The sequence below is a fragment of the Pseudochaenichthys georgianus genome, chromosome 15 (assembly GCF_902827115.2).
Source record: "Pseudochaenichthys georgianus chromosome 15, fPseGeo1.2, whole genome shotgun sequence".
NCBI classification, from domain to species: domain Eukaryota; kingdom Metazoa; phylum Chordata; class Actinopteri; order Perciformes; family Channichthyidae; genus Pseudochaenichthys; species Pseudochaenichthys georgianus.
Window position 1 is genome coordinate 26392546 of NC_047517.1, and position 24588 is coordinate 26417133.

At 39.2% G+C, this 24588-nt stretch overlaps 1 protein-coding gene across 6 annotated transcripts in view; it reads left to right on the top strand.

Annotated features, from left to right (window-relative positions):
* The window catches only part of LOC117459588 (calcium-activated potassium channel subunit alpha-1a), a 136243-nt gene that overhangs the window by 85658 nt on the left and 25997 nt on the right, over positions 1 to 24588 (top strand). For 2 of the 6 annotated variants that reach the window (XM_034100506.1, XM_034100509.2), the window contains exons 10-19: positions 4368 to 4478; positions 4591 to 4696; positions 5043 to 5125; positions 5201 to 5270; positions 5787 to 5942; positions 6459 to 6568; positions 6734 to 6802; positions 10867 to 10953; positions 11043 to 11119; positions 24087 to 24180. In XM_034100506.1, the coding sequence (XP_033956397.1) occupies positions 4368 to 4478; positions 4591 to 4696; positions 5043 to 5125; positions 5201 to 5270; positions 5787 to 5942; positions 6459 to 6568; positions 6734 to 6802; positions 10867 to 10953; positions 11043 to 11119; positions 24087 to 24180 (963 nt within the window). Of the gene's footprint in view, positions 1 to 4367; positions 4479 to 4590; positions 4697 to 5042; positions 5126 to 5200; positions 5271 to 5786; positions 5943 to 6458; positions 6569 to 6733; positions 6803 to 10866; positions 10954 to 11042; positions 11120 to 19789; positions 19823 to 20201; positions 20283 to 21893; positions 22251 to 24086; positions 24181 to 24588 lie in introns of all 6 variants that reach the window. The other 4 variants (XM_034100502.1, XM_034100503.1, XM_034100504.1 and 1 more) reach the window with 4 other exon arrangements.

Genomic DNA, 24588 nt, shown 5'->3' on the forward strand with positions numbered 1-24588 from the left:
AAAAGTGTCTAGAACAGGGAGGGTGGACTTCTTCTTTTTCTTTCTTCTCTTCTCATCTCATTTTCTTTTATGGCACTTTTCTTTCTTACTGTTTCTCTTCTTCAATCTTACTCTGATTGGTTCCAGTCACTCTATTCAGCGGGGCATATTCTAGCAAGTCAGCAGTTGGAAAAAAGGCCTTTGTTCGTTAATGTTTGCCTGTCATTGAGATAAGATTGATGAAATGTTATGTTTGTCCAGTGACCTCAGCCCAGACTCACATATGGGTGTTGAGAGAAGCCCTTGTCAAAGCTGAGGATAGTTTCTCCCACACACTTTATTTTCTCTTTCCGCACCCCTTTCAAATTCTCTCTCAGCTTGGACATACAGTGCAAACATATGGTAACAATCAGAAGATACTCACCAAACACACAGGCTAAGAGTGCCACAAGGCTCTTTGCATAATCATTTAGATATGTATGCTTTTGGTGTTTACACGATAGGACCTGACAGATAGACAGAACTGCTTTGTCATGTGGCTTTAGGATTGCCATCGGGGTTCAGTTATTTAGCAGCTGTCAGCACAAAGAAAAAGTCTATCATGGAAATGAGATTAGGAGATTACAAGTATCCGACTGATTACAGAGCTCACAAACAATGAGGTCATTACACATTGCGAACTATTTTGAATGTAACCCTTATTTAATCTCACTGCCTGGCCGCTGTCATTTGAAACAGGCCTTTAAGGGTATTTGGAAGTGAGAGAGACTCGCATTGGATCCATGCTACAGTAAATGTCTGTTTCTCGTAGTGTTGCTTATATAACTCTGTGCAGTGTAGCATACACCAGTGACAGCACTCAGCCTGCTTATGCTGATACAATAATGACAAGTGTTGCATACTGTTGGCGCCCACTGCAATCGGGACTCTGTGGTTTCCATTATGGCTCTATGGTTTCCATTAGCATCGACTTCAATAGAGGGGTTGCCATGGAAACTAGCTTCAACCCTGGCTGAACTCTGACATCTACTTTTGAATGTCCTCTGTAAGGGATAGCAACTTAAAGCTAGCAGGCCTAGAGACTCGAACACTATCAGGCTTGAACACACACTCGCTTAAGGCTGATATCTGCATACTATTACACTGTAAAGTCAGAGTGCATTTATATATATATACCTGCACACTTCTTGAAGAGGAATAATTGTATACATTGAAACACTTTGACGATGTTTCTTTCAGTGTCTTTCATCACATACCTAAGGATTAGAGCAGTACCACTTGAGTGACCTCTGTTGCTGATGTTTGTTCGTTCTGTATTCAGTGTTTCCCCAATGACATCCTGGGATGTTACCCGACTGCATGTTTGATGTGCACGCTCTGAAAATCCCTTTGCATTTGATGTGATTGTGTGTTAAACTGATGTTAAGTTTTTGGGTTGATGTGCTTGGTTTTCCTTGGTTTTGTTATTTAAAGTATGTCTATAGTTTAAAAAGACCAATACAATCAGTTGAACCAGATGGGAGGTATTTTTTAGGGGTGTCAGAAAATACCGATATAATTTAGTATTCCAATATTACATTTTTGCAAAGGAATTAATTATTGGTAAAAATGTATGGCAGACAGTTGTTCATTTTGTGTTGCGTTACACACATACAGTACATATACTTTAATAGGAGGTCGCAAAAGTAAACTTATTTTTCTCAGATTTTACGCATATGGTGGTGTGTCCCAAGAGTGCTTAGTAGTATCACAAAATATTACATATATTGAATCATAATCCCCTGTGTTTATATATATATATTGGACAGCGATAGCTTTGCCAATACAGCCCTAGTAGTTTGTTCATGAAGCAATTATTAATAGTTAAATCGTATTATATATCCTTTTCTTATATCCTAATAAACTGCAATGTCATTGTCCTATTTTATGCAACTATTGTCTAGTTGAAAGATGGAAACTTGGCCAACCTAAATTATGTCTTTCAAGTGCTGCATGATATCACAAGAATATGTTTTGTCTAAAACTACTGAGCCTCAAATGTGTGGCTTGATCAGGGAAAGAAAATAAAGGGTCAGAGAAAGAAACAATGGTAATTACACTTGGAAGAAAGTGTTGCTTTGCTGATAAACCACCAACTAAAACTAGTGTGTGTTAGTGTGTATGTGTTTGAAGTTCATCACTTAATGCTGAGCCCACACACACCAAATAATACGCCACATAACTATGTGTATCCCCACTACCCTTGTGGTAGGGCATCTGGATGATGCGAGTAGGAAAACGTGACTGAGGTTTTTTCATTTTCCCAAAATGAGAAACATCTTGTGCCAAGTACTGTCGGCTGCCTATAGACATCTCAGCTCATCAGCTTGTGAGACCACACGGGCCTTTGCTCAACTCTGGCCAAGCGTGCAATCACGGCTGCTCATTAGATTCTCTTAAAGGACAGAGGCGACATCTGCGTAGACCATTATGTCCTGCAACATCCACAAGCTGCCATTCTCTCAATATGTCTGTCACTTTACTTTGCCAATTACACTTCAGTTAGGCCCTATTGGTCCATCTGGTACAGGATAGGGGAACACTGATCTGGACTGTGGTATCTCATAAATATCTGTTTCCTTTAAACCTGTCAAACTAAGTCAGATTTAATATTATTCTGCAACTTTACACGTACACTTTTAAAGGCTAATGTGGTAGCCAGAGCCTCCTTCTTGTGTAGAATATATCTATTCAGGGAGTATAATAATGGAATTGAAGGAGACAAATCCAGTTTGATCATACAAACTTGAACAGTGAACCAATATGACCACAGTGATTTTTATTTTAGGAAAGAGTAACCCAACACTCTTAGTGTTAAATGCAAAGCTGCCAGGCCTCCAGGCACTCAAAACTAAAGTGGTTCATTTGTCTCCTGGCACATCCTGTTAAGTAGTGGATAAGGCCATTATCATTACACAGATTGCCATACAGGTCTCCACAGGGTAATTAGGGTGTCTGCTAAGTGTCCACACTAATCCATGTCAATATAAGGCTTTGATTCTACTGAGCGTGTTTGGATTTCTCATTTAAAGGTTTTCCAATAAGATTTTGTGACATTTAACATTAAATCCAAAAGGGTAGCTGAGTTTACCACAGGGAAAATGAAACTGTAAAGTGTTTTAAATCTACTGGCTTAGCAAGATTAAATACAGTTACTGTAGATTATAACAATATCTTGGTTGAGTTCAAACCATTTTTAATTCCAATAACTTTTAAAAACTGTGCTACAATAATATTAAAGGAGTAAGATTACCAAAAGCCCTAAGAGGATTAAGAAGGAAAAAAATATATCAAGCAAAACTAATATCTTCATGAACAATGACTAATACATGATGTAGGAATACTACAACATATTAGTTTTTTCTAGCACTCCAACACATTGTCCGTGATAGGATAAGGGGCGGGACTTCTTTAAGCTTTTCACACGACTGAGCCGACCAGCGAACAAATCAGAGCAAACTGAGTTCTCCTTTCAGACAGAAGGTGAAACGAAAAATAAAGCACATTTTTAACATTAAAGCATGTCACAGTAGATGCACGAAATCCAAATATGAACCTGAAATTTGCCATAATAGGGCCCCTTTAATACAGTTTGGAATTCAAAGTGAAGACTAAGATGGTGTCCATTCAAACTACCAAAATTAATTTCATATACTGTGATATAACTGTGGAGCTGACCTTTTAAAGTTGATCACTCTGGCCTACGGTGCAGTTAGAGGACACAAAGGGACACAACCTCAACGCCAAAATACTTCTAATCTAACTTCCTTACTGCTGGAATCAGCCATGTGCACCGTCTGACAGATCCCTCTGTAATGCGCCACAGTTTTGCCAGGGGACCCGTCAGAAACCCAGTGGTCCTGTTTAGAATGTGTCAACCACAGGCCTCCAAATCACTTTGAAAGTTCTAAGTAATGTTCTGAATAAAAGCAAAAACATATTGATGTACATGTCTTTGTCAACATTCATTCAGCTCACAAAGCGGTGGTTTGGCCTAAGGGGCCGTTTTTATATTGAGAACGGATGAGAAGCCAACCACTGTGGGCTGTGTGATTATATCTTCGATTTTCTAAAGTGGCTCAGAGTTGAGTGTTTGATTGCACTTGTTGTGCAGAATATAACCACTTGCCTTACAAGAGGGAACATATTCACTTTTATGGCAAAACATATATAATTCAGTTACTTGTTTGCTTTGAAATGACATTTCTTGACATGTATATAGACTTGTTCAGTCTATATTTGAGTAAGATGTTAGAGTGCTTTGATTTGACTGATGATCTTTGGGAGTCATGCCAGTGTCTGCAGTGATTTATGTTGCCCACTCAAGATGATTTCTTCCCCCCTTCCAGGCATATTGTGGTCTGTGGTCATATTACCCTCGAAAGTGTCTCCAACTTCCTCAAAGACTTCCTACACAAGGACAGGGATGATGTCAATGTTGAAATTGTTTTTCTCCATAAGTAAGTTTCTTATTGCTAACCCTGTGTAGATCAGTGGAACACAATGTCTGAAACAAGGCACAGTATGTATTTAAGGTGCACTAACCCCTCTTCTCTATTCTCTGTGTGCTAGTATTTCCCCTAATCTTGAGCTGGAAGCCTTATTCAAACGACATTTTACGCAAGTAGAATTCTACCAAGGATCTGTTCTCAACCCTCACGACCTCGCCAGAGTGAAGGTACAATTGGTGACGGGGCTCTTGGAGAGTTGAAATCACAAACAATTATTGTCAAGGAGGTTCAGCTAAAGTGTAGACCACATTTAAATGATTAGGATCCAAATTCCATTAGTAATTTTGCGTTCTTGTTTTAAAGTTTCAGTGGGTAAAGAGAGTGAAGGAAATCAGTGCATGATGGCATGGCAGGGTTTTCAAATGTGTATTTCTTAAATGAATAGAGTCAGAAGATAATTTAATATTAGTATGAGGCCCTTTGATCAGTATTATGACTAAATAAAACTATAACATATTACGTTAAGTATTGACTGTACTGTTGACATCTGTTTCTTTGGTTCTCCACACAAAGATCGAGTCAGCAGATGCCTGCTTAATCCTAGCCAATAAATACTGTGCAGATCCTGATGCTGAAGATGCCTCCAACATCATGAGGTATTGTTTCCTTTGAACTTTGAAATCAGTGGAAAATATCAAGATGGTTTTACATTTTGTCTGTTTTTCTTGCAGGGTTATTTCGATCAAGAACTACCATCCCAAGATCAGAATAATCACACAAATGCTACAGTATCACAATAAGGTAAGACGTTTTGTGACCCTGTGATGTATTCGGTTCCTTCACCTCATCCTCAACATTTAGATAATTCATTTGGTTAAATCATGTGCCATACAAGTGTAAGTCTCTAATCCCTGTACTCCACTAGGACATATAAGATCGAAAACATTTCTATTGACTTTTTTGTTCCTAGTTTTTAAAACAACATATACATGAGTACATCATACATTGATAGAAAATTGTTTTTTAAATGTTTTTATTTAGAAATGTTGCCAACACAAAATACAGTGAACATGTAGTCAGACTAATATTACATTTGTATTATTAGATATATTTATAGATGATTAGCCGTTACCCCATGATTCCAGTCTTTGTGCTAAGCTAAGCTAATCGGCTATTGGCTATAAGCAGTATATTTGCCATTTCAACATGAGAGTGGTCTGGATCTTTTAATTTAACCCTAACATTCAGCCAGGGAGCAATTCTTTTTTATAAAATATGAGTCATTTACTTGTTTTTCTGTGTCTGTCGTGTGATCAGGCCCATCTGCTTAACATTCCGAGCTGGAACTGGAGAGAAGGTGACGATGCGATCTGCCTGGCGGAGCTGAAGGCAGGCTTCATAGCCCAGAGCTGTCTGGCCCAGGGCCTGTCCACCATGCTCGCCAACCTCTTCTCTATGAGGTCCTTCATTGAGGTAACACAGAGGACAAGATGAACTTGCCTTGTCTCAGTCACTTCTTCTGAACAGACCAAAGTAATATGGATGAATGAATTCTGACATTGGGTTTTAGATGATTTATTCAGGAATTGAAGGCAAGGTTATAAGTGGATACTGTAGGTTATTTGCTGACAGATGGACTAGATCTATCAAACACAGATCATTCCCTAGACATTTTTTGACATCTTTGTCCAGAGACCAGACTTCCATTTGAGAGTTTTCAGTCGTTGTGGCACATCATATTTTACTGTGACATTTCATATGGAATCTGTTCAGGGTTTCTGTGGCTCAAAATTGAAGAGGTGCTTGTCTCTATCAAAGAACTGTTCTCTTGTCATAAAGATGATGGATCAGCTTATAATGACCAGGCTGATGTTGTGCGGTGGAACATGTGCAGACCATATTGGGCCGCTACTGGAAGAAAACTGTTGCTTTTTTTCCTCCTTTTTTGTATCTTCACATGTGACATTTCCATGCTTGTTTTTTTGTCAGATTGAGGAGGACACATGGCAGAAGTATTACCTAGAGGGGGTGGCTAATGAGATGTACACAGAGTATTTGTCCAGTGCATTTGTCGGCCTCACCTTCCCAACTATCTGTGAGTAAGTATCACTCTTTCCTCTCTCAGCAAGCCCACTGTCAGTGGTAGGTATAATTCTAAAGTGAAGAACGAAAGGCAGGATGTGAATTTCGAAGGTGTTTGAACACATCAGTCTTTTGCCTGTATACTGCTGTCTTCTACTGTAATTACTGCACTTGTTTTCCAGGCTGTGTTACGTGAAGCTGAAGCTGTTGCTTATTGCCATCGAATACAAGTCGGAGCAGAGAGAGAGCAGGTTTGTTTATTGCATCTTTCTTCCAATAACATCAGTTATAACTGTGGTAAAAGTGAGCTTGTGTGTGACTCACTTCAAGTGGATTTTCTTATACAATATCTTGTTATTTTCCTCAAATCTTCTTATTGCCTTAAAAAACAGTTGATATTCATATTACATTTGATGACATGAAGTTGGTGAATGTCATTTGAATGATCGCATGCCAATATGAGCATCGGCACACGCCAAAACACAAAATACCATTTTCAAATCAGTCAGCGAGCACAAGGCACATACCTTTGTGCCGCAAGTCTGATGCCTTTACCCAACCTTGCAGGTATGGAAGAATACATCTAAAATAAACTTGGTTGATATGTAACCTTGGTTACAGAAGTAACCGCTCTGCAACAGCCTTTCTTTGTTTCATTTCGATTACCGTACTTTTCGGACTATAAAGCGCACCTGCATATAAGCCGCAGCAGCTAAATTGTCCGTCTGTCTTGCTCTCGTTCTGTCTCTCGGTTTACTGTGTCCCTGTTAAGTCTGTATGATAACCACTAACTCTGCATCAGTGTCAGTGTTATCACCAACAACAACATGAAGTACTGTTGTTCAGTGATCTCTATTGCCAAATCTCACCCACCCTATCCCATTCGCCTTTGTCAAATGTTTTTGTCTGTGTATTGACAGGTTCCCATGGCAAAAACATGGACATTTTGACATTCTAAGTTAAACACAAACTTTAGTAATTTTGAAATAATAGATATTCTAGTTGTGTGCATATTTGAACCTTATTATATTTGAGTGCTTTTTTGTCTGCAGCCTTAATTATTTTTAGCTAGTTAAGTTATTTTAATAGTCTTTTTTTCTTCTTCTGATGACACCAAAATGTGTTATTTTATTACAACATATATTTTCTAGAAAATGTACAGCCACAAAGTTAGATGCCATTTGGTATACTCAAAAAATCATTGATCTATTCCGAACATGAAATAATTAGATTGTGTATCTGTACAGAGTTGTGCTCCATGCCGCTATATAAGGTGTACCTACTTAAAAGGAAGAGAAACTTTAAAGAAAGTAATTTCTCCTCTTCTTTTATGTTCATGATAACTGTTTGATTTGAGATGTTTCTTGTTGTTTGCAGAAGCCGAAAGCGGTATGCCCTCTACCTTATCTTACTTACCAAAGTTCCACCCAATCTCCACCACTTTAAAGCTTCTGACTTTGGAAGTTTCCCCAAGGATATTTTTCCAAACACTATCTCACAGGCTTCTTTTCTTACTCTTTTGTATGGTGTCCTTTGTGCATAATGCACTAACTTCTTTGCAGGCAGAGAGAGGATAGATAAATTGGACATGTTTGTAGAAGTGCCGTTTCTTTGTCTTTGCTGTTGTCGCTGTACCAAGGCCAAACGCTCACCCTCTCCATATCGACCTCTTATTTCATCTTTTCAGTTTTGTCCTTTTCCTAGTTTATTTCTCTCACTTTCAGTTCTTTTTCAATGTTGCTCAGTTTTTTCTATAATCAGCACGCTATGGTTGTTAGACCTCAGACGTGGTGTCGATAATCACTGACAATCTTGTTTTCTACATTATGGATTTGATCTTTAAAACATTGGCTAATTATCAGCCATCGCTGCAGGCAGTGGCTGGTATTTATCATGTCTGTTTCTTCATGGTTTTAATACACCAGCAGCACCTTGCCTTGATGATTTCACACTCCAGGAAGATCATGGAGCTGTACAATTTAGATATCATTGAGTTTATCTAAGATGATATTTAATAATTTCAGGTTAACATTTAAAAAAGTGCTCTACATTTTCACTTTTGCATTCCATCACCCTCTCATGTGTCAGTGCTACATGTATATCCATCTGTGCATGTCTGTATGTCTGGTTTATATGTGCTAACCTCGAGAGGGAGTGTGTGTGTGTGTGTGTGTGTGTGTGTGTGAGAATGTGCATTTCTGTGCGTCTCAGCCACTATGTACAGTCAAGTTTGTGCATCTCTCGAGTAGATGTTCTTAAGTGAGGTCACTTCCTGTCAGTTTGGTGTTTGAGAAACAATCCAACTGCACAGAAGTTACTGCAGCCGTCTGCATCTACGTACCTGTCCTTTTACCTGTAATTATTGTCTTCTTCATGCTGTGTGGTAACTGCATGCTATGACACACACATACGGTGTTTGATGCTTGCTTTGTTGCTCACAATATGAGGTTTTGATGTGTTTTAGGCTTTTATTCACTAGTTTGCATCTGAATGTAGAAAAATGTCCTGGATAGATACTCCTGTAAAATCTCAGATTTGGGCAGCAATGTTTGTGGAACTATCTTTATATGATCTGTTTCTTTACATTTATTTCCACTAAAAAGCATGCCAGGCCTAATGCCTGTTTACGTCTATGGGGGCCATTCAATCTGAGTGAATGTTGGATGCTATTTTACTTATTTGAAGGAAAGATGTGGAGGGACAAATCTGATCTGCATGCGATTTGGTCACAGCCTGATATGCGTATGGGTTCTATTGCTCCCTAAATATTTTATTTTATTTTCTCCAATGCAGCCTTTTTCTAGAGCTCAGAGGAAAGATGTATTAAGAGATTATTTTTTTCCGATGCACTACACAGATAACATACCTATTCAAAATGATTTGCGATAATGTAACAAAATAGTTATTGCAAATAGAGAAAAAGGTTATAATCAAGTTGATAAGAAACACTTTAATCCAGCACTGACAAACATTTTGAGCAATAAGAAGTGTTATTTGCACAAATTGGAAATACGAGACCGTAAGAGTAGATGATAAAAATAATCAATTGTTAATCATCTTTCATCTGGGCTTTTCGTATTTTGACTTCTGTCCCCTAACGGTTTGTGGGTTCAGTCTTATGAGTTCTTAGTTCACACTCACATCATTGATGATTGTTGCCCACAGGTGACTATTAATGACCAAGGTGTGTGTGTGTGTGTGTGTGTGTGTGTGTGTGTGTGTGTGTGTGTGTGTGTGTGTGTGTGTGTGTGTGTTGTGTGTGTGTGGTGTGTGTGTGTGTGTGTGTGTGTGTGTGTGTGTGTGTGTGTGTGTGTGTGTGTGTGTGTGTGGTGTGTGTGTGTGTGTGTGTGTGTGGTGTGTGTGTGTGTGTGTGTGTGTGTGTGTGTGTGTGTGTGTGTGTGTGTGTGTGTGTGTGTGTGTGTGTGTGTGTGTGTGTGAGCATACAGTATGTGTGTGGTGTCTACTCTCTGTCTCAGTCTAATTAATGGGGAATGATACAGCCAGTCGTTTAAAGTGCTTCTATATAGCTGTTAGGCATGCCATTATATATGTTTTATTATATAAGGGCTTAAGATATAAATATGATACATATAATATTTAATTAGAAGTCATTAACTTCCTTTTTGAATTGCATTGTAATTATTTCCCCACTACATTACAATGGAGCAAATTCACTTCTTTTTTAATGCGAGTTAATCTGCCTGAAGACTTTATAATCCTATATGGACTACAGCAGAGCTACTGGGTAGAATATGCTTAGCTTTGAAAGGAAAAAGAGCTGTTCATTCCCTTGCATCCCACTGTCAATTACTAACACGAGAACAACACGCAGCCTTGTCTCAGTGGCCACCATAACATTTGTTTTCACTAAATGACTGTACTTCTAACAAGTAACATGTAATGTATATGAGTGTTGACACTAAATCCACTCCATAGACACAATTGTAATTCTTTCTCCCCTTGTCCCTTTACTCGTATCTCTCTGTCCCCCCTTCTTACCCCTGGGCATTTAAAAATAATTCAGTAAAGAAAATAATTCAAATTCATGTGGTATCATACTGTTGTACATTCTGTCTATCCGTGTGAGTATCACATCATCAAATTGCCCAAAATCAGAGATGTGTTTTAATGGTATCCCCAAATAAATTATGAAAATCAAACCATGTGTTGAGAATGAAAAAAGGAAAAAGCAGGTCCGATTAGCGGCTTCAACAAAGGCTGTGTACCATTCCTCTTGATTAGCATGTTGTGTGCATGAGTTGCTTGTTTTCCAGAAGTTAATGAGCATGATGTGTCTTTTTCTCTGATTACCCAGCATCCTCATTAACCCGGGAAACAATGTGAAGATGCAGGAGGGAACTCTTGGGTTCTTTATTGCCAGTGATGCCAAAGAAGTGAAGAGGTAATTTGGATTAAAGCTGATCATTTATTATGTAAAAAGGACATGTTGATTATTCTAAGTGGTGAACATTTATACTGTGTCACTTTTAGGGCATTTTTCTACTGCAAAGCTTGTCATGACGACATCACAGACCCTAAGCGGATAAAAAAATGTGGCTGCAAACGACGTGAGTAGCTGCGCCTTCATTTTGTCCTTTTGACCGCCCTCTTTCCTTTCCTCTCACTCCAAAACCTCCCAGTGGGTCTGTCTGTGTCATTATGCTTAGGTTTTACCACTAATAATATACCTCTCATTTTGTTGTTGTTTCTTCTGTACTGTGGCACTGTGTTTTTAAAGGTTATATATGTTGTTAAACCATTATACCCTTAGGAAAGTGTTTATTTATATGGGTCCCATTTTGAACTTCCATTACACTCATTACAGTAAGATCATCATTTCATATCAGATTTGTTTTCTTGTGAAATGCAGTTCTTGTCATCTTAGTGAGTGTTTTGTGTTTGGTTGAAATGGCTGAAAATGTATTTTAGTAAATTGAATACAAACATTAGGAACATACAGTAGATTTACTTTAAATGGTATTAGTTGTATTATGTAGTAGTATTATGTTGTTTGTCTTGTCTTACCCCGGCTGATACTTCACTAAATCCACTGTTTTAATTTGTAAGGTAAAATTGTAAATTTAATTGTAAATCTGTAACCCTGTAAGGTGTCCTTGGGTGTTATGAAAGGCGCCCCCCAAAATAAATGTATTATTATTATTATTATTATTAGTTGACAGAGAAAGAACAAGAAATAAGAAAACATTACAGAACCCTTATCCATCTCCTGCATGAGAACAGAAAATGACCTATGCAGTATTGCCTGTATACTGAACATTATACCATGCATAGCTTTTTTGTACGAGACAATAAGCTTTTCTCTGCAACCTTTAACGTTTTTTAAGGAAATGACCCACTGTATTATAATTTTCACACCCTCCTAATAAGAGCTTTTCAGAGTATTGAGCTTAGTCACCGTGTTCTTATTTAAGACTTCACAATACACAAATGTCCCTGCCAAATAGATATCCCCCCCCTTTATTTATGCAGACATAACATTACCATTAGGCAGGCGCAGAACATGAATATAACCTGACCTATGTACGGCAGTCACTTGTCAGGACATGTTAGTCACCGGATAAATAATTCAGGTGAATATCCCATATTTCCAGAAAAGGTTACAGACAATTAAAGTAAGCAGCCTTTCACAGACAAAGCTTGGTTTTAAAATAGATACCCACCATTTCCTTCTTTTGTCTGTCATTTCAATTATTAAGACAATCTCTTGCTTTCAAAGCTCAATAGAATCAACAGGTCTTTCACACTCCAGTTACATTCAGCGAAACCTGTTTACTTCTGTTTGCTTCCTTAATATATTCATGTCTCAGAGCCAGGTGATGGACATGGCATTATGTTTCAACCAATTAGTTTCTAACAGGAGAGTTGCATTTAGAAATACAACAGTTCCATTACTGCTATGGAAGTCTATCTTACAGTATATCATGTTTTATCCTCTTGTGTTGTTTTCCCCATGTTTCTTTATGACCAGTGACTCACTTTTGATGTATTTCCTTCCCTGCTGCCATTGGAAAACACCACTTTATTTTATCTACTCACTGGTAGTGATTTATTGTGAGTAAAAAGAAAATGGTTGTACTGTTACTTGCGTGCAGTGCAAGTGTTTTTTTTCCTCTTCAGCAAAAAGTATACTGTATCGATGTTGCATGTACCAGTGTAGCTTCTGCACCCCTCTCCTTTCCTCTCATTTCTACACTGTGCTCAGACCAGACCAAAACCAAAACAGCTGACATCAAACTCAAACAAGCATCAGGCCTCCTCATCATAGGCCCAGTCATCTGATGCTTTTACTAGTTGGAAATGACAATTGAATAAAGTGTGACTTAATCGGATGTGGCCCATGAGCTCTGCCGTTTTTCCTAACTATTTGATCATCGACTTCTAACCACTATTTAGCATTTGGAAGCCAATCTGCTGCAAGTCTTATGTCATTATCCTTGATTAACCTCCTTATAGAGTCACGCTCCGACAAAGTACAGAAGGAACGTAATAAAAAATTTGAGATGCCGTACGGTAATCACAGATTTAGAGGAGCTAACACAAGGGAAGAAAAAAATTACAAGAACCACTGAGGTTTCAATTGATCTGCTTTCTGTCAAAGGAGGTTTTGTGTGTGGCTGTGCTTTCAGAGAGGAGAAACTGTCCTTGTGGGAAGTTCTGCAAATCTTTATGAGCTAGGTTGCCAAAATACAATCAAAACAATCTGGTCTCCCTCCACTGCTCTGTGAACTCAGCCGCTTTCTAAACTCTGGGTCCTCGCCCTACTCTTGTCGAGGTTTCAGAAATCATCAATTCCTCTCAGAATTGAAATGTCACCTCACTAGTGTTGTTCATTTCAAATCTGGACAGTTGTTAGGCCGTTTCTTCAGTTTAAAAATATTTTCAAGATTGTATTCAACTCGTTGCACTGGATGAAGTCCACAAGCAATACAGTAGTAATTGTCATAGCATTAGGTTGCCACTAGATGGTGGTGCCATGCCAGCGTCATGTCCAATAATACAATATTTCAATTGTGATGTCTGTAGAGAAATCCTAAACCCCCCTCGAAACCTGTTCAGCAAAAATGCAAGGATCAACTCAAATGTATTTCTGTGCATTTGCATCATATATTCAAACGTTGTCATCCGGAGATGGCTTCATCAATATTTTGTTTATATGATATAGTGTAGTTAAACATTTGTCTTCTGTTCCCTTTTCGTCTCCACAGGAAAAAGCTAATGTTTACTCTTCAGCTACTTTAACAATATCATTTATCCTTGCACTCTGGCTGAATATGGATTATTTTATGGGGATATATCAGGACGGTGCTTTCTTTGGGACATCCTTTGTATTCAACATATTGCCCTGATAGCTTCTGTTTTAATAGTTTGTGCTTTGGTGGATAATAGGAGTTGGTTGACTGATCAAACCCATGCAGATAGTTTATCAGGGCAGCCGTCATGTTGAATCTTCCTTTAGGAATGCCCTGAAATGGACACCTTATCATTCTAGGCCAGAATCTAGGTATTTGTGAAGTCAGAAGTCAAAAACATTGTGTGTGTGTGTATATGTGTGTGTCTTGTGTTGACCATTACAACCCTTCCACGTGTCAATATTGTACATTGTAAACATACATTACTGTACTGTGGTCTTTCTGCTTGAGCAAAACCTCTGAAGTCAGGACATTTCAGCATGAAGTGATAGCCTCGCTGCACCTTTTCTGCCATACCTGCAAACTGTTTGGATACTGTGCACAGTTTTCTCTCTGCCTCCCCTTGTTGCTAAGAACAGAACTGTGTTTGCTGCATGCTTATTTCATGCTCATAAGGCAAATGTGCATGCCGCAGGATACAACAGCCCCTGATGCAGTCATCCCATGGGTTATGTTCTGCGTTTCCCATTCTCTCCTTAGCCAGAATCTGAAACTTATTACTTCCTCCGAGATCTTATATTCCGATATGGCTCAGAGTCAAAGATGCTGAAAGCGTCTCTGTAAAGGTACCAGACAGCATTAGTGTGCTGTCTGTTTGCACCTTGGTAATGAGAGAATGGGAACCAGGGACTGTTTCTGCCCAGAGTCACAGCAATCTAGATGTGCTACTCTGGGGGCTTTCACTCCTGCTTCCCTCGGGGCTCAGAGCTTCAAACACACACATTTACACACAGCAACACACGTATACAAACAACAAAGACAGGAAGTGGCCATTATTTTGGCTACAGGTTAGCTAGTAGTTAAAACGTTTTTTATTATGTTATACTACTTTCACATACCCAAAGAGTGCACTTCTTGCATTTTTATTTTTTAAACAATACAATCATAGCGGCATTCATGTATATTCTTATGAATATACATTTACTAAAAACACTAGGAGCTGGTTTTCAGACACTTTACATATATGCAGCAAAGCAACACAAATATACCACTTTCCTAGCATAAATCCAATTCTGAAACGCAATAGTGAAACACATTTGTACCTTATTCATTTCCATTGATTGTCAATTTGGTACGAAAAAAGGAGACATAATTACCCCACTTATTTGCAAGTTATAAACCCTGAATTTACACAATTAAAAAATATATAGTGCAATACTTATAAACTAATATTTTTAAGAATTATGTTTTCTCTTTCAAAAGTTACATGAAGAATCACAGCAAAATTACAAACATCATTATTCTCTTTAGATTATGTTTGCACTCATACACATACAAGTGGAGCTGGCCTTGGGGAGTGGAGCAGTGAAGGCTTTGAATAAACAGTAGCATGAATTGGCCCATCGAGCCAGTAGAATAGTGCAATGCCTTGGACAGAGCCGCTCCAGCTGCATGCTGGGATACAGGTACGTGATCCACTCCTTTAGCCAAACGGATAGAGGATGTACATATGTGTGAAACATTATATGAGTTTTGCTGCTGAAGACATTGCTCATGCCTCTCTTCCCTGAATGCCTCCCGCCCACTATCCTTTCTCCTCACCCCTCTTTCCCACTGTTATAGTTTTGCCTTTTGACCTGTTACAGCCTTAGCACACAGCTTGACCTCTGCAGACTATGTCAATATGACGAGAAATAATGAGCTGGCTTTTGACCATTTAATTACAAATATAGTGTCCAAATTGTATTTTTTCAGTCAAAAGAAAATGTTATTGGGTGACTTGTTTAGTTAAAGTAATTGTTGTAATGTCAGCGCCTAAATGTTTAAGTTAAATGTGTGGCTTTAGTCTGTCAGAGCACGTGGCTAAGGCTTGCACTTTCTGATGAAGATACCTTCCGACTTCCCCTGGATGAATATTTTTCCTTTTGCCATTAACCTGCTGCTTTTCCTTTCCTCTCATCCCAAAACATGACTGTAGCCAGGATGTCCGTCTACAAAAGAATGAAACTGGCATGTTGTTTTGATTGCGGCCGTTCAGAGCAAGACTGCTCTTGCATGTCAGGCAGTGTACATAGTAACATGGACACCCTTCAGAGGGCCTACCCACTTTCCTCTGTCTCTGTTCATGATTGCGCAACCACTTTACGTGCCTGTAAGTTACACCGCCCAACACATGCTGTTACATGTCTGTGGTGTGAGCTCCATGTGTATTGTACCTCGCAGAGGTGCTGTACGTGTACCTGTGTGTCTGTGACGTCTACTATGTGTGTAATCCGTTAACCGTGACTCCATAGAATGTATTCATTTTTGTTTATGAACAGATTTTACTTAGCTGTTTTCCTTCTTTCAAATGCAATCTATCTATCTACCTATCTACCGATCTATGTTCAGTTATTTACAGTTGCATTTTTATCTTATTCTGTCTATGTTTTCCATCATTATCATTTGGCACTTTTATTTTGTGAGTGTATTTTCTTTGTGGTGTGGCTCTGTGGTGCTGCTATACTGTACAATACTGTAGTTCTTTACATGTGCCTACCGCATGCTGCATCAGTCATGCAGTTCTGTGATAATATCACTATTTGATTTAATGTGTTTAAAACTGTTGGTGGTAAGGTATCTGTGTATTCAATAATGGCACGTATTTCTGAAGGTTTCATCCTACAATTTAATGATAATGTCTGTTAAATTATTGTTTTGTATATTTACTTTGAAAGTCCTTAATAACCTTAGTTAACATTGTTTTCAGTTTGTACACTTTTCAGTTAATCAGCTTTGCTTCTGTTCCTTTTCTTCCTTTACCTTTTGAAACAACTTTGTAGAGATTTTAGTTTCCCCTTAATGACGAAGATAAGAGAAAATCACACATGAAACAGCTTTTGGAAGATTCCTAACAGTCTTGCAGATCATTGTAAATGAGGAGCAGATGTTAAAACACGTTTTTATCGGTGACACTTCTATCTCAAGCAGCTGAAATGCCGTTTTACTCTTTTAGGAAATTAAAACAATACAAGAGCAGGAAAAACACAACAATTACCCGCATTGTTTTTGGAACAATAGTCAAATTTAACATTTTACCTATAAAATGTTCTGCTTAGCCTCTGCTCGCATATTGTTTGAAATGGTCTTAAGAAAGGTATCTCTCTGTCCTGCAGTCTTAAACCGTCTTAGACACATACACTGAGAGAAGGAAGGAGAATTAGGAGGAAGGAGAAGAAAAACAAAATGGGGGGGAGAGAGGGGTTTTGTATCGCACAGTAAGAAAGAGGAAAGATAAATAGATAAGTAAAACAAGAAAAGACAAAAAGGATCTACAAATAGTGATAGTTTGATTGATAAGAAAAGGTAGGAGGATGATGGCAGATCACCCTCCTTTTCGATTTTCCTTTTGAGTGGATAGGAAATACTAAATTGTTCATCAATTACACATGGCAGCAGTTGGCCTAGCTATCAAAGCCTTCGGTTTAGACGCACAGATCTGATTTCCTCCTCAACATTCTCTCACCGTATGCCGACTCAGCCTAGATTAGTGTCAAACACGCCATGATGAGTTTGGCTTGGCCTCTTGTAGTTCGGCCTGCGCGGATATCCCTCGGTACCAATTACTGGCCATTACATGGTTACTGATCTCACTTCTCCCTCAACCCCTTGTAGGATTTCAGAAAAGCCTCCTCGGTCTTAGATTTCTTTCCCTTTTTAACTCTGACTTTGTCTGAACAAAGTGAGTTTAGTAAACGAGTGCATTGGGCTTTGTCAGTCAGGGATTGGTGGATTTCCCCTTCCCATTCCACCTCTTTCCCCCCCACCAGACTGACAGGATAAGACGTCTTTATCCATGATGACTCTTGACTCATTACTCATGCTCTTGTACATCTGAACCAGATTTAGTGCTTGGATAATTGATTTCTTAAATAGGCCTCTTTCACTTAAACGCACCCTGTGTACTGATGTTCACGTTCGGACCACACATACACAGTGCGACACAGAACCCTTCATTATGGTGATTTAAACATAAACCTCTGTGTCGCTTTATGGACTTTAATGATGCAATTAATAACCTTTTTTAATGTGCATTCATTCAAGGGGTTTTATTATCTAAAAAGTGAAATAGATAAACCTTTTGTGCACATAGAACAAATAAGCGAAATTGTTTAATGCAGAATACTGTTATGATAGATCTTTCATATATTTAATTACTTTAATTGATCATAGAATATATTATTTGAAGTGCAAATAAGATGATACATGAGCATGAGTTGATCTTTTGCATACAAATATACTGTGTGTGAAACATTTGACAGAAGCTGAGCTATTTCTACCCCTTGTGAATAGTTAAACATAACGTTCAAAGCACAAATTGTGTATTTAGGTATAGCAGAATATGAAGTAGAATTCCCCCTTGTATGGTTGTGTATACTGGTTCTTGCCTTCTACGTCAGAGTCGTTCCGGCTGAAATAGCTGTTTATTTTGGTGGTGTTTCCTACTTGCATATCTTCTTTTGTCACTTTATCATCGCAGTTGGCAAGTAGAGATGTGACAGGTTTATACAATTGAGAGGCTAAAGCTGGGCTATGGACAAGGGTTTGGGACTCAGGAGATGCTTTCGGCTATTCCTCGGCCTTCTGGGCTCTGTGCACGTGCATGTGTGCATCTGTGTGTGCAGCCACATGCACTTTTATCTCATTGCTGGGGACCTTATCTATCCTGACACAGAAATTATGTTTTCATTTCATTTTCCCAGCCCTGCTGGTCCGTCATCAAACCTGCCCTGACAGCTCCTGTCCACCAGGCAGGCTTGGTCCCCCCCCCTTACACTCTGTCCTATGCCGCCTCGCTACGCCCCAGATGCTAGCCAGTTAGTCTGCCGCCTCTGCGGTGCGGGCAGATTGCTAGAGACAGATGCCAGGGCCACTGTGGGTCCCTGTTTGAGGATCTGTGTCATAGGCCAGCCCTAGGCCCTCGCTGTGACCTTTACTGCTGGAAGAGACTCTGGGAAAGAGAGGGGAGTGTCAGCAGCTCAGAGCTCAGTTCAAGTCCGCTTCAACCAGTACTTCTATTGGTACCAGTCTTCAGTACCTCCTCAGTCAAGGTCATACACTCTAATTCCCAGATAATTAATAGTTCTGGCATAAGTGGAGACCTTGGTCAAGCATTTTCAAAGAATAACCCAGGAGATTTGAAAGTGTAGCATTGTACCCATCTTTGGCATCGTCCTTTAAAAAAAATAAAAATAAGCCAATTTGTGCAAGAGATGTTTACTGCACGTGAAGATCAAGTCTCTTTGCATTGGTGCTCTGTAAGTGCAGCTGTTTTGACTAGCGAGTGTCTGCTGTCTGTGTTTTGGACGTCTACATTCCCTCATATGTGAAGTTGATGTCTTTGTTCCTCATGGTGGCTTATTTGTTCTATTTACAGACATCACAATGTCCATCACAATTAAATCAACATGTAATACTTCGAAGTATTAAATGAGAAAAACATTACGTTTTTTAATCTACCATTGAAACTGTTTACCATCAAAATAGTTTTTTGATTTTTTTTTTTAAACAACCATTAGTCTGCCATTACAGTTCATTAGAGGTTAAGTACACTTTCCTAAAAGCATGGCTCACTCTGAGAATGGATAGTTCATTTCACTCAGCCGTCTGCACCATCATGCCGTTCTTTAATCGTTACCACTATAAGGTTTTTACAAAATCTCCATTATTTGTACCTTTTTAATATCTGGTTCATCCTCTTCACTAAAACTCTACTTCATCATAGTTACATTTGATTTTATTTCCATGTCTCTATTTCCTAATGTGCCTGTTTCATGACATCATTTATCCCCCTGTGTGACCTGCCACTTGTCTTTGCATTCTCCTCAGCCAAATATAAGTATAATGGATATGTCAGATCACGTAAGTGTGTTTCTCTGTCCTTCTCCATTCTGCTCCAGCTCTGTGTTTAGACTGTAGACCCCTCACAATGTCATGTAACATAAATAATACTGATGCTTTGCTTTAGTATTTGCCTTGTTCTCCCTTGTTCCTTTAGAATAAACTGATGTTGTCTTATACAGAGACAAAGTAAACGTACCATTTAATAAGTGTTAAATACAATGTTTGACTCAGACATATTGTTTATTTTAACTTAAATAATTTCAATATATGTTGACCGTAAATTAATCATTTAATTAATAAGTTCCTGTTATTGATGGCAACTGAAAATAAATTATTTTGTGTTTGATAATACCATGTAGTTCCATAAAATACTCTTTTTGTATTGTGCTGCATGTAGCAGCAGATGGCGCTACAACACCAGGGAACAGTGGAAGTCAAAAAGAGGCTGGCGTTCGATTCAAAGCTGATTGCAATTTAGGTAAATCTTAAATTATTGTTAAATGCATTATTTTTACCCTACTGGTTAAAAGTACATTTAGCTTTGCTATGCTTTTGTCACTTCAAAAGCAACAGTTTCCATGTGTTATTCAATGTATTTGTTCTTTTAAAGCATACTGATTTCTTTTTTCCTCTTTGAAATAGTGGCTCAAAAATAATTGCAGCTGTCGTAGTTTAAGTTTGATGTTTAGAAACAGCAATGCATGGCATAAAAGCTTTTTCATGTAGTTGCAATGCAGATAAAGAACAAAGCTCGCTCATGCAGCAAACCCCGTAAAGGCAAAGCCAGCTTCGCTCACATACAAAAGTAAACATTTGTAGTTGTTATTCCTCTGCCTCATCATCCAGTTTACATTGGGTCACGGCGATCTGATAAAGCTTGCATGGTGGACAGTACCGTCATGTGATTAGCATTTCAGGAAGGGACAGTTGCCGTCTGGGTTGTTCAGGATGCACAGTGGACCTGCCAGGGCGGGTGAGCGCTCTCTAACGCTGCACGTGTTTGACAAGGGCCAGATGAATCCAGGAGCTATCGGTGGCGCCCCGTAAATCAAGGAGGCAGCTGACGGCTGGGATAAACGTCTGTTTATCGCCCCGGGCCACCCAAGCATGCTCTCTCCTCCAAACAACCAACCAACCACCCTTCCACCAAAGGGAGAACAGGGCTCCTCCTTTCCCATTCAACTTAACAACCACTTCAATACATGCAAACATACGGTTTGACTCTGCAGCCTCAGTCACAATGTGTGTATGTGTCTGTGTGTGTTTGTTTGGTATGACTGCTGGGTGAACATCAGGCTTCTACATGCAGTAGAAAGTATTTATTCTCATATTAGACACAGCAGGTTGTCACCGGACATACTGGTTATACTGCTAAGTTAAAGTTAAATTCAGCATGTTTGAGAAAAGATGCACTTTTGGTCTGGACTCAAACCTCATTTGACACCTCACACACAATCCTAAATTAATTTTTAATGATACAAAGTTTTTGAATTAGTAATATTATAAATTATTAGTTGTAGCTTTATATTGTTGAAGTGAAAGTACTGGTACACATTATGCTTGAAATGACACAATGTCTGATTGGATTTGACTGGCTTAAGCCAAGCCGTGTCTCTGCTTTGTTCTACCACAAATTGTAGCACAAATAAGAAATACAAACGGAGAGACTTTTTATTAATTCATGTTTGTCACTCATGCAAAGTACATGTCACTGTGAACATTTCAGGCAGGGGTGTGTGCCAAGTAGATTGGAGATGTTAACATTTCAGAAAATAAATGATAAATGATTCCTGCTTTTATGGCAGGATTTTTTGACTTTCAGAAGTCACTTATTTAAAAATACAATTAAATGTGTGTGTTTGATTCTTATGCAGATTTTTAAAATGCTAATCACTCTTGTATTTCAAATAACATAAATTAATTCCATTTGTTTAAGGAGATTTTCCTTTAAACCAAAAATCTATATAACAAATATAGCAACAAATAAAGCTAGTGTTTTCCACAGTTAAACACTATAATTTAAATACTAACAAATTAATGAAATTAAAACAGGTTTTCTCACACTTTCTATTCTCCATTGTTTTAACAGTAATGGATGAAGGTAGACCTTCTTTTCCAAAGCGATCTGTTAAAACCACCGGCTGCAACTCCACCTCCATCACCTCAAATGCATTCCTTTCCAACAACTTGCACCCCAACAAGGAGCCCCTGTTCAACCCGGGCAAACCCAACATCTCCCTTGTTAATAACCGTAAAGGAAGCCTGCTCCCCCTGGGGCCGGGGGCTAGGGCTGACCCCTCGCTACTGCGCCTCAGTGTCTCAGGTCCAGGAGACGTGGCGGCGGCCAGAACCCTGGCTGAGAGTCGTCTGAACCGGGCCCGCAGTCTGCCGGTGAAATACCGCTACCACCCCAGTAATGCCATGCTGCTCAGTCACAGTAGGCACTGTAGGTTTCCCCCTTAGCGGGATGCATCAGTCAGTAACACCGCCTGCTCCGTGCCTTCATATGTCTTGTTTGCTGCATGACGGTTCACTCTGCTGCTCGTGCTGCTTTACACAGATGTGCCTGCTAGTGGCTGCTACTGTCTACATAGGGTGACTTCCAAACTGAGGAGTGCTAAATTATGTGAACTTGGAATATTCAGAATAAACACAAAATAGTTGCTTATTAGTGTCTATTTTCAGAAATGCTGCGACACTTCTGAACTCTGAGGATACTGAGCTTACGGTTTATTCATTACTGTAAAAGCTTTTATTACCCAAAGGCTGCAAAGCATTTCATTGAATTGTTGTGGAATGATAAGTGATTTTACAAACATGCTAAGTTTAAACCAGGAAGGTGTTTGTCTAACAATATGGAGAGGAATGTATTGTTTCTAATGGGATATTTTTTGGAGTACATAAGAGAGAGAATTATGTGATAAGTGGAAATTGCTTGTTCTATTAGCTATTCCAAATGCCCAATTGCATAAAGGAAATGTCAGAGAATGACATTTTATTAGAAGGCAAAGTCATATTTCTTATCTTTTATTAGCAGAATTAGGTGACAGCCTTGGACGGGGGCTCAGACAATAATGAATTTCCACATGCTTGGAATAGTCACGGCTTGCACATTGATTCGCTCTAATGTCATGCTGTGTTATTGATTTCTAACCAAAAGACTAATATGGGTTTGAAGTGACGGTGCACTTGGCATTTGCGCTGGGAGAGTGCACAGTGGATAAGAGTTTCTCGGTGCTTGTCTAAAAGCTCTTGAAACTCACAGACAGTAGTGAAGATCAGACTGCTGTTAGTTTGCCTGAAATCTTCAGACGCCTGGGCCTGGCCTCAATCTGGCTGCTCTTTCTCGTCCTCTCTGTCTGTCTGTGAGTTGAGCAAAGTATGAAAAAGAGTGTTTTTTGCACAGAAAAGCATATTTGGCAAGAAGGTGAAGTTGAATCTGATAAAAATAATCCTTAAAAAACATCGTGGCTATTGATCAGCGTCTTGCAAATGCTTAACACCAACGCGTCAAACACCAAATGGTTCATCTAATATAAATAGTTAATTTTTCATTTGAACTTAGACCTGGCTGTCTTCTAGTGGATGATGATGTGTTTGTTTTAGCTGCTTTAATAATCCATTAATTTGTGCCTTGTCCTTAGTGATGTGTGTTGAGTGCTAAGTGTTCTCTTGGCATGGAGGTAGACCTGTAGAAGAGCTATTGTGCGCTTTAGTTTAGAACTGGAATGACAGGGTGCGGTATAGATAGTTTTGTTAAAAACCAAACAAAAAACTATCCTCTCAAAATTCATCTTCATAACCTTTATCTCATTGTCATTGCCCGCGCCCCACTGACAATGACAGTCTGTACCATCACATGGCAAATAATGGCGTAGGTAAGCATGGTCACTCTGATGCAGACTGCTAGAGGTCCAACCATTTGCAAAATGTAGCAAGTGTACTGAAAAAAAGCAGTAGTGTATTTCTGAAAGCCCTGTTAAAGTAGACCGTAGAAGAGCCACCATCTAGGGGTTTTGGGATGTGAGCCTTCCGTGACATTTTCAGTTCGTAAATTGGTTCTTTCTCCGTGGTTTTCTCCTGCCTTTCTCAGATTTACCATTGTCCGTTACTAATGCCTTCTCTATATTTTCTCAATTTGACACTGAATTATTAATTTCCTTTTTCTTCTGTTGATTTTTTTGTTTGCAATGATTGATTGAGTGTTGGCTATTTTTCTTCATGTCAGCTCCAGCACACTTCCATCTGTCTCTATTCTGAAATTCTGTGCATGTGTTTGCAGTCGAAGACGAGCATCCATCAACTCTCTCGCCCAAAAAAAAGCAGCGCAATGGAGGGATGCGAAACTCACCCAACAACTCGCCCAAAATGATGAGGTAAGAGAAGCTGATTTTATTCTCCTTCCAGCACTTCAAATGGGGAGTGAGAGGAAGTCAGAAGCAGGGAATAGGGGAGGGAGGACGGGAGGAAAGGATGGAGGGATGCGTGTGAGAGATACTTCAGAGGCGGATGGTGAGATGGTGGGAGTTTGGATGGATGGGAGGGGGCAAATTAGGGGTGGCAGAAGAAGGAGGTAAGAAACTCTGTGAGAGAAAGAGAGCGGAGAAGTGCCCTGTTTGGCACTGGCAGTTTAGGATGGCATGCTGTCAGCTGTTAATGACAGCGCTGAAATAATATTTCTGTCATGAAAAGCATCTGTGAGGAGCCGTTTGAAAACTCCTCTGGCTTTAAAGTCCCAGCTGTCACCTCCTCCGGTCTGGTCCACATGTGCTCCTTAAACAATG